This window comes from Priapulus caudatus, unplaced genomic scaffold (assembly GCF_000485595.1).
Source record: "Priapulus caudatus unplaced genomic scaffold, Priapulus_caudatus-5.0.1 Scaffold322, whole genome shotgun sequence".
NCBI classification, from domain to species: Eukaryota; Metazoa; Priapulida; class Priapulimorpha; order Priapulimorphida; family Priapulidae; genus Priapulus; species Priapulus caudatus.
This window is the reverse complement of record NW_014577383.1, coordinates 202,211-213,463: the sequence shown is the minus strand read 5'-3', so window position 1 is coordinate 213,463 and position 11,253 is coordinate 202,211. Positions and strand designations below refer to the sequence as shown.

Genomic DNA, 11,253 nt, shown 5'->3' with positions numbered 1-11,253 from the left:
TTGCTGGTATGCAAAGCGCAGGCAAAATGAAAATTCTATATGGTTTTTAGCTATTGTTGCTTGACTAAATGTCTGCTCAAATGGTGCTCATTTTTGTGCCCAGGAACCCTTGAAATTTTGAAATTTCCTGGGGGAGGCCCCCCAGACCCTCCGCTATGTGCTTCGCGCCTAACGGCGCTCACTGTGGGGTGGTGTCCCTTTTTTGGGGATGTGCCCTTAAAATCTGGAAAAATACTGTCTAGCCTCAGCTCTGGATCCGCCCCTGCTATGCATGTCATGTACAGATTCAGATCATTGATCATCATTCGATCCCCATCATGCCCGCGTAGATTCCGCGTAGTTCATTTCCGCAGTCCAAACTTTCGCGAGATGATCAGGGGAGTAATGAGGAGTAATGAGGATGATGACGTTAGTAGACAGGTTCCTAGCCTTCTGTAAACTGGATTATCTCCGTGATCTGTGAAAAGAGCATTATTTTCACTGTGAAATGTGAAAAGAGCATTATTTTCACTGTGAAATGTGAAAAGCAGTTTATTTTCACTGTGAACTGTGAACATTCCTCCTTCTCTCTTTATTCGCTCTTCTTTCTTTCCTCCTCCCCTCTCACTCCCTTCCCCTCAGTATTCCCCTCCTCCTCTCGGGGATAGTATCGCCCACGGCACCAGTTGCACGGTGAAAAGTTAGCCAGCCAAATGGCCGTATTTCAGCCGAAACTTTTTCACCCCCCCCCCCGAGGCACAAAATGTGAATTTACGCCTATAATACACGCGCACGCGTGCGTGCAACCATACCCGCATGTGTGCACCCGGTCGCGTGTGTGTAGTGTGTATGTGTGCTTGTGTGACTGTAAAAACTCGTATTATAGCCGTATAATCATATTTTGTGCTTTGGGGGGTGCGGTGAAAAAGTTGAGGCTGAAAACCAGCCATTTTCTTTAATAAAATTCACCGTGCTAACGAGGTGCCTGGTCGTAAGCGATATCTTTTGGGAGAGGGGGATCACTTATTCCCGAGAGAATATAAGATGAAAGGATATAGATTAAAGTACTATATAAATAGATAGACATAGCAGAAATAGCTAGAAGACCAGATAGTAAATGAAAAGGTATTATTGGTCCAGGTTATTGGTATTTTCTTGGTTTTTCGTGATGGTTGATTCTATATGGTACATTATTACTGCTACTGCTAGGTACTCAGTACATGGTTCCCACAAGTGTGAATTATTTTTTCAAAGACTTTGCAATGACATTTCAAGGACGTTTTTTTCAAGGACAATCTGTGACAAGTAGCTTTAGCATTTTAGAGTCATCATATATACCTTAATTAGATTCATATATAAAGTAAAAAATAGTTGTTTACACATTATTTCAATGAGAGCGATCCTTTCTCTAAATTTCTTGCTAATAGTACTTGCTGAGCTGGTGGAACTAAAGATCTTCTTCAGCCTCCAACCCATGGAAGAAACCATTAAGGGCCATATTCTCCTTGTCCCACATCTTTACAAATAATAACAAATAACAAATAATATTAAATTTAATCCAAAATTCACAGAACAGTATCTGCTAAAACTAGTTTCCCTCTTGGTGGCATGGGCAGGGAACGTATAACTATATGCTGACTATTATAATAATTGTTTATTTATTACTCAGTGTGTATTTTAATCCTACACACAAATTGACACGATTGTGTAGCAAAATATGAACACTGAGTAATAAATAAATATTAAAATGATGAACTTATAGTCTAGATCCCTACACCACCTGCACGTAAAAATTAGGGACAAAACAAACTACTTTGGTAGAGTACATTAGTAGACAGTGACATGTGAATTTTGGATTAAATTTAACATTTTCATCGAAGACTTGGAAGAGGGTCAGTCAGATAACCAGCAATGAAGATTTGCTTTTCATATTAGAGTCAAAAATGTAAACTTCCAGGACATTAGACATAAAATAAAGGACTTGGACCTATTTCCAAGGACTTTCAATGACAAAGCTCAAGGCAATTTCAAGGGCTGCTGGGCAGGGCACCCTGTGTAATGCACCCACACACATACTTGTGAAGATTCGCACACAATAGCAAAACCTTACAACGGCCAACAAGCAATAAACAATATAAAGGATATGTCTATGTTGCAATGCATAAACATACGATGGCACGCATAGAAACAAAGATAAAAGGACCAATCGAATTCGACTATTTGTTGTAAAAGTGAACATACATCAGTCTTTATTTAAATAAGAGCCACGACCATTATGCGCCAGTCACAATGTATCCACTATAGATCATAGATTAACATGTCCACATCTATTATAGTTGACAGCGCCAAGAGCGGACATCGCTAAAAAACTAACAAAACATAGCCAAAACTAAAATCTTACTTTCTCTTTATTAAACACATTCAAATGTTATTTGCATCTTTCGAGACGCTCCAGTGTTTACCGTAGCTGATCCCGATACTGGTAGTGAAGAGTAATGCTACATGAGCCAGCTGCGCGACGGGCAACGAACCTTCACCGTGACCCAAAGGGTCACCGGGCGTCGCTTGAGGGAAATAACCTGCGCATTTCAGATTAGTTTATAAAAGTAGATTTCGGCCGTCGCATGACGGCGATAATGGTATCTCGATTCATAATCAATAATTAAGAAATCGCGCGCTGTCGTCACGATCGATCGGTTATCTGCCTTCCGCGCTTTCTGACTTTGAGTATTTAATAACAAATGCTAAGGTTATAATAACGATAATGGCTTGCGACGCCATACATGCCAGTGCGCCTGAGGTCGCAGGCCCCGCGGGGGCACGCTGGCCGCCCCCTGCAATTGCTGCGGTTACATACACAATCAGCGCTACGCTCTACCCACGATGCATGCGGTGAGCACGTGACTCGCTCGCCACTCGACAGATATACGATGACTCCTTTGACCCACCTTTGACCTCGGTCTCGGAATCGCGAGTGTACGCACGTACGGTAGCATCAGTAGTCACAAATTGGTGATGGCGCACCGCCATACAAAAAACCCCCATAGATGCGAGGTATGTCTGCCGATCGATGAGAACGCAAAAACCTGCCGGCAGCGGGATAGCGGTGGAAGGTTGGGTCAAGGTCGGCGACGCACACGCTGTCACGACACGCACGAGGACGGCGCGCCAGTGCTCGTCTCAACGCAGTTGCGCGACAACTGTCTCAAGCTTGCTGCTGCTGCGCTGCCACTGCCTGCCGCTGCTGCTGCTTTACAGATGCAGACAGTTGCTGCTACTGCCATTGCTACTGCTGTTGCTGCACGATGTTGCCTGATGTTGTTGATGTTGCCTGCAGATCACAGGATGTTGCTGCTGTTGATGCTACGCTTACTGCTGCTGTTGCTGCTACAGAATGCCAGATGTGCCAAGATGTTGCTACAGATCGCCAGATGTTGCGTACAGAGCAGTTCAGATGTTGCAGATGTTGCCCTACAGATGCACATCTCCGATGCTTGCCAGATTTTGCCCTACAGCACATGCAGATTTAAGCATGTTGCCAGATGTTGCCCTACAGATCAGATCTCAGATGTTGCTACAGATGCACATTCAGATGTTGCAGATGTTGCTACAGATGCAGATGTTGCACATGTTACTACAGATGCACATTCAGATGTTGCAGATGTTGCGGCTGCCCGCTCACAGGTGGTTTGCTAAACCCCCAAAAACCATTACTATATATATATATATATATATACATACATATATATATATATATACGATGAAAGGAAGTTGGGCAATGAAAGCAGGACATGTCTCGAGGGCGAGATGGGGGTCGTTGACCACCCGTCGGCGACGGGTGATCGATCGGTTGCCTATGGCAGACGGGCGTCGTCATCTTGGCAAGCCCTACAACAAAGTGCTATGAACTTCCAGGATAGAGGAAATAGGCGATGACACCTACAGACTGCTACATTTAACTACAATACGATGGTTTTACGTGCAGGAAACGTTCCCTTACAAATCTCGCTCAGACAATAGGTGTCGACTCATAATATACGTTCCACATGTAGTTCCAAACCGATAGTCTCGCTGGCACGTCTAGCTCTAAAACAGTGTACACGTTTTTCTCTCTCAAAAAATAAAACACAATCATTAAAACGTGTTACGGCGAGTCAACGCCAAACGAAAGTGGCCACAGGAGGCGCCACCGTGGCACGCGCGCATACATACGCACACGCGCGTGGTGCGCAGCTGTGAACAAGCGAACGTTGAAGCTGTGTAAACATTATACGCGCGGCATCACGATACACACACACACGCGGCCATCGCCGATTAGAGCGCTTGAGATTACTATAGTAGAGAATCGCACCGTGGCTCCCCCTCGTGGCCGGCGCCGCGCCGCGTCTCTCCGCCCCTGCGCGCATGCTAGATTATCACAGCCAGCGTACGCGAGCGGGGGCGGGCGGGGGCGGGGGGGTGTGGAAGGTCGCTCAACCGACCGATTCGAGCGCAGCCAGCAGCAGCCGTCGACAACCATACGCAGCAGATGGTAACGCCGGGCAACGGCCCAGGTACAGCGGAATGAATAACGGACGGTAACCATGGGCAACAGCTGCCAGCATTGCTCGACCGCGCCGGACCCGGGGGTGACCGGGGGGAATGACTCGCGCGCCCCCGTACACCCGCGGACCGGTCCGAGGGGGAATTACAGACTAGTGCGCCCTCGTCCCGGCTCATTCCCGACGCCACGGCCGACACAACCACGCATAGACGCTATGCTGCCGGAGAAAGCTGGGGCCGCGTCGCCGCCCGGCTAAGTTATGATAGATGAGCGGTGCTGACGTTGAGCCCCCTCTCTCATACACAACCACCGACCAGCCTAGCACAGGCAGCCATGCGACTCTTCACACAACCACCGACCAGCCTAGCACAGGCAGCCCATGACTCTTACACACAACCACCGACCACCCTTAGCGCAGGCCAGGCATGATCCTTACACACAACCACCGACCAGACTAGCGCAGGCAGCCATGAACTCTCACACACACACCACCGACCAGCCGTAGCGCAGGCAGCCAGTGACTTCTTACACACAACCACCTACCAGCCTAGGCGCAGGCAGCACGATGACCCTTACACACAACCACTGACCAGGCCTAGCGCAGGCAGCCATGACTCTGACACACAAACACCGACAGCCTAGCGCAGCAGCCATTTGACCCTACACACAACACTGACACGCCGTAGGCACAAGGCACGCCATGCACCTTACAGCACAACACCGACCAGCCTAAGCACAGGCAGCATGACCCTCACACACAACCACCGACCAGCCTAGCCCACAGGCAGCCATGACCCTTTCACACCAACCACCGACCAGGGCCTAGCGCCAGGCAGCCATGGACTCTTACACACAACCACCGAACCAGCCTAGCGCAGGCAGCCATGACTCTCATACACAAACCACCGCAACCAGCCTAGCACAGCAAGCCCATGACTCGCATACACAAGCCACCGACCAGCCTAGCACAGGCAGCCATGACCCTTACACACAACACCGACCAGCCTAGCGCAGGCAGCCATGACCCTTCACACACAACAACCGACCAGCCTAGGCACAGCCCAAGCCATGGCACTCTTACACGACAACCACTGACCAGCCTAGCCGCAGTGCAGCCATGGACCTTACACACAACCACTGACTAACCCTAGCACAGGCAGCCATGACCCTTACAACACAAACCACCCTGACTACCCTAGCCACAGGCAGCATGACTCTTACCACAAACCACCGACCAAGGCTAGGCCGCAGCAGCCATGACTTCAGACACAACCCGACCAGGCCTAGCCCACAGGCCAGCCCATGACTCTCATACACAACCACCGACCACCCTACACAGGCAGCGCATGATCCTTACACACAACCACCGACCAGCGCCTAGCGCAGCAAGCATGACCTCACACACAACACCGACCAGCCCTAGCGCAGGCAGCCATGACTCTTCACACAACCACCGGACCAGCCTAGCGCAGGCCAGCCATGCGACCCTTACACACAACACGACCAACCCTAGCACAGGCAGCCATGCCGACCCTTACACACAACCCACCGACCACGCCTAAGCGCAGGCAGCCATGACCCTTACACACAAACCACCGACCCACGCTATGCAGCAGCCAGCCATGACGCTTACACACAACACCGACACAGCTAGCCACAGGCAGCCATGACCCTTACAGCAGCAACCACCTTTGACCCAGCCTAAGGCAGGCAGCGCAAGCACACGGCTTAGCCGAAAGACGTCACCGTGACGACACATCACAGGCACGCCGATCGCAGATAGCATCCCGTCGCCGTGGTTACGAGCGCGCTGGTGCCCGATCGCGCGGGTTTCTCGCTTCCGGATAACTAGTGAACAACACCAACCCTAACACTGCGAGGAGACAGAGGGGGAGGGGACGCCGCTGCCAAGAGAAGACGAAAATAAAAACTTCGCAAAAAACACGTCCGCGAGAGATGCCAACGCGTTGTTGTTGGCACGCGCATTTATCTAGGTTTCCTTTTTGTTTTACCGTACTCCTGTCAAACACAAATGGCTCCAGTCTAAAATATAACACTGCGCCAAAGATTTCAACAGCACAACCATATGATACGAATGTAATATATAGCTCCGTGATGACTTACAAACCTGCCCAATATGGAAAGGTTCTTAATATACCTACTCAAAACGCAATGTCAAAAAAGTTCTTTCTCTACATATAGCAGCACAACCTAGTGAAACCCTTTAGTAAAAGCCATGTAACAAAAATTGCTAAACCGCACGCACGCACGACTCCCCTATTCGCTACCTAATATGTACAGAACATCGAATGATTCACAACTTAAAACTGCAAAAAACTGCTTTTCCCGTTCATCGATCAATCAATCAATCAATCAATCAATCAATCAATCATCATCATCACCAGCTCAACGTAAAGACACCGACGATAAAACTAACGACAAACTTCCGAGAAACAGACGCGTAGCAAATAACAATGAACTATTACAAATTGACCAATAAGCACCAGGCTTACCACGACAGCCCACCTCCCTACACCGTGATCTCTTATCACTCACACACACACACACACATACACGCACGCACGCACGCACGCACGTACGCGCACACACACAGACGACAAGAACGATCTTCTATATATCTAATAAGTTATTATGTGTAAGGATGTTTGTGAATACAGATTACAACCACACGTTGCAAGACACGCACGCGTACATATACATATATTACTCTACAGTCAAGCCCGACCGTGGTCGGCTGGGCTGCGTGACAGCGTGCTGGTTGCTACGTCAACAACTGGCTGCCCACTGACGTCCTATAGGTTGCTATGGTAACGTCCAGCTGCTGGCCGATTGACAATAGGTTGCTATGATAACGTCCAGCTGCTGGCCGATTGACAGTGCATCGGTTGCCATGACAACATCCAGCTGCGCAGCGTACGAGACCGCGCTGGTTGCCATAGCGACATCGGGGTTGCCGTGTCCGGTGTTGCCGGTCGCCATGGCAACGGCGTCGTCGACGCGTACTGATAAGGTGTATGATCGCGCGTGCGAGTGAGAGACCGGCAGCTGGACTAATTACGAGTGACTGCCGAAAATACCGATCCAAAATGCAAACTACGACCGACGAGTGCTCGCCACTACGCGAAAGTCTGCGGACAATGCGGTGCTCGCCCCCCAATTTGTTATTAGCGTTGCTACGGCAACAGCGTTAACCGCTGCTGCTCTCTCTCTCACCGGATGATGGCGTGCCAGTGATGGCACACGCACGCACGCACGCACGCACACACGCACGCACGCACGTGGGAACGCACGCACGCCTGCCATCTAACCCCACACATATCGCGCGCATAGTACATGTAAACACTTAGTAAAGCTACGGCTACTGCATACAGAGTAAATGTAGGGACACGTGGGCACGCAGCCCTGCAGCCCGGGGGGAAGCTGCCGGAAGTGCACCGCCGCCACGAGACATCCGGGAGAGGGAGCGAGAAGGCTTCCTCTAGTCGCGCGCGCCCCCGCAAGGAGGAGGCTGCCGCGCGGCGCGAGGGAGGGAGGATCCGAGAATCTCACGCAGCCTCCCCTCTCTCGCTTAACCTTCTCCCCCTCTCCCTCCCTCCCTCCTTTCTCTCCCCTCTCCCTCGTGTCGCGCTAGAAATGTGGATGGAGGGAGGGGCCGAGAATCACTCTCTCTAGCTCCCTTGCTTCCCCTTCTCCCCCCGCTCTCTCTCTCTCGTCCCTCTCCCTCGTGACGCGCTAGCAACGCGAGGGGGAGGCGAGGCGAGGAGAAGGAAGGACACGCGATCTACTCTGGCTGCGGCCTCCCCTCACTGGCCTCCCCCGCGCGCCGCGGCGGCGGCGGGGAGGAGCCAACAGGAGGCGCTCACACGAACGTGGACAGCGCCGACGGCTGCTCGGCCGGCTGGTCGCCTGCTGCTTGCCTCGGCTTCTTCTCGCCGCCGTAGAGACCGATGAACGAGCCGTCCTCGTTGAACTTGCCGCCCTCGCCGTCGCCGTACTCGGCCATCGAGTCCGTCTCGCTTCCCATCGGCTTGACGAGCGAGTTCAGCGAAGGTCGCGACCCCTTCGTGTCGTCCGGTTCCGCCGTCAACCTGCGCGGCGAGAGAGAACAAGTGAACGTGACGTCGACGACGTGCGACTCTTCGCGATGTGACCAACGACGTCGATTTTATATTATACTTTATCTAAATTTCTTGCTAATAGTACTTGCTGAGCTGGTGAAATTAAAGATCTACTTCAGCCTCCAACCCATGGAAGAAACCATTAAGGGCCATATTCTCCTTGTCCCAAATCTTTACAAATAATAACAAATAACAAATAATATTAAATTTAATCCAAAATTCACAGAACAGTATCTGCTAAAACTAGTTTCCCTCTTGGTGGCATGGGCAGGGAACGTATAACTATATGCTGACTATTATAATAATTGTTTATTTATTACTCAGTGTGTATTTTAATCCTACACACAAATTGACACGATTGTGTAGCAAAATATGAACACTGAGTAATAAATCAAAATTAAAATGATGAACTTATAGTCTAGATCCCTACACCACCTGCACGTAAAAATTAGGGACAAAACAAACTACTTTGGTAGAGTACATTAGTAGACAGTGACATGTGAATTTTGGATTAAATTTAACATTTTCATCGAAGACTTGGAAGAGGGTCAGTCAGATAACCAGCAATGAAGATTTGCTTTTCATATTAGGTCAAAAATGTAAACTTCCAGGACATTAGACATAAAATAAGGACTTGGACCTATTTCCAAGGACTTTCAATGACAAAGCTCAAAATTCAAGGACTTTCAAGGGCTGTGGGGACCCTGTGTAATGCACCCACACACATACTTGTGAAGATTCGCACACATAGCAAAACTACAACGGCAACAATCAATAAACAATATAAAGGATATGTCTATGTTGCAATGCATAAACATACGATGGCACGCTAGAACAAAGATAAAAGGACAATCGAATTCCGATATTTGTTGTAAAAGTGAAATCATCAGTCTTTATTTTAAATAAGAAGGCAGACCATTAATGCGCATACAATGTATCCACTATAGATCATAAGATTAACATGTCCACATTATATATATGACAGCGCAGAGCGACATCGCTAAAAAACTAACAAAACATAGCAAAACTAAAATCTACCTTCTCTTTATTAAACACATTCAAATGTTATTTTGCATCTTTCGAGACGCTCCAGTGTTTACGTGCGTGATCCCGATACTTGGTAGTGAAGAGTAATGCTAACCATGACCAGCTGCGCGAGGCAACGACCTTCACCGTGACCCCAGGGTCACCGGGGGTCGCCTTGCAGGGAAATAACCTGCGCATTTCAGATTAGTTTATAAAAGTAGATTTCGGCCGTCGCCGCCGCCGCCGATGACGGCGATAATTGGTATCTCGATTCATTAATCAAAAATTAAAATCGCGCCGCTGGTCACCGATCGATCGTTACTGCTTCCGACGTTTCTGACTTTTGAGTATTTAATAACAAATGCTAAGGTTATAATAACGATAAGGTTGGACGCATACATCCAGTGCGCGAGTCGCCGCGGGGCACGCTGGCGCCCCCTGCAATTGCTGCGGTTAGCATTACCACAATCAGCGCTACGCTCTACCCACAATGCACTGCGGTGAGCACGTGACCTCGCTCGCCACTCGACAGATATACGATGACCTTTGACCCACCTTTGACCCTCGGTCTCGAATCGGAGTGTACGCACGTAGGTAGATCAGTAGATCACAAATTGGTTGATGGCACCGATACAAAACCCCCATAGATGGCGCAGGATGTCTGCCGATCGAGAGAACGCAAAACCCGCGAGCGGGATAGCGGGGCGAAGTTGGGGTCAAAGGTCGAGCGACGCGCGCCGTGCTCGTCTCAACGCTAGCGGACAATGTCTCAAAGCTGCTGCTGCTGCCGCTGCCACTGCTGCCGCTGCTGCTGCTGTTACAGATGCAGACGTTGCTGCTACTGCATGCTACTGCTGTTGCTGCAGATGTTGTTGATGTTGTTGATGTTGCTGCAGATGCAGATGTTGATGTTGTTGATGTTGCTGCAGATACAGATGTTGCTGCTGTTGATGCTACTGCTACTGCTGCTGTTGCTGCTACAGATGCAGATGTTGCTACAGATGCAGATGTTGCAGATGTTGCTACAGATGCAGATTCAGATGTTGCGGCTGCCTGCTCACAGTGGTGCTAAACCTTATATATCTATATATATAGGATAAAAGGAAGTTGGCAATGAAAGCAGACGATGTCTCCGAGGGGAGATGGGGGTCGTTGACCACCGTGGCGACGGGGTCGTTGGCCACCGTGGCGACGGGGGTCGTCGGTTGCCATGGCGACGGCGTCGTCATCTGGCAAGGCTACAACAAGTGTAACCTGTATGATACAGGCGGTTCCGGTTCCGCTTCACTACACTTCACCGCCTGTACCGCTTGCTTCTTCAGCTCGCATCGCGAAACACGAAATCGTTGCGCCCAATCAGAGAGCTGTAACGGGCCAATCAGCCAATCAGCGAGCAGGCTTTTGCCTGACGTCATTTCTCCAGTTATTCAAGTTGCCTGATCGATAACGAGGCTTGCGAAACACCAGGGTTGAGCTGGCGTACAGGCTGTAGAAAGTGTAGTGAAGCGAAACATACCGCCTGTATCATACAGGTTAAGTAAGGGTGTAATATGAAAGCGAAGTGGA

The 11,253-nt window shown here is 49.6% G+C and overlaps 1 protein-coding gene and 1 long non-coding RNA gene across 3 annotated transcripts in view; both read right to left on the bottom strand.

Moving 5' to 3' along the window:
• The window catches only part of LOC106809014, an 8,179-nt gene extending 2,249 nt beyond the window's left edge, over positions 1–5,930 (bottom strand). Inside the window, exons 1-2 of the long non-coding RNA XR_001393834.1 lie at positions 5,919–5,930; positions 5,646–5,690 (exon numbers count right to left, since the gene is read on the bottom strand). This is a non-coding gene — a long non-coding RNA (uncharacterized LOC106809014). The remainder of the gene's footprint in view (positions 1–5,645; positions 5,691–5,918) is intronic.
• Positions 5,931–6,522: 592 nt separating this feature from the next.
• Positions 6,523–11,253, bottom strand: part of LOC106809013 (neuroglian-like) — a gene marked incomplete at its 5' end in the record, with an annotated part of 14,095 nt that continues 9,364 nt past the window's right edge. For both annotated transcript variants that reach the window (XM_014811952.1, XM_014811953.1), the window contains 1 exon segment: positions 6,523–8,631. In XM_014811952.1, coding sequence (XP_014667438.1) covers positions 8,403–8,631 — 229 coding nt within the window. In that variant the 3' untranslated portion in view covers positions 6,523–8,402.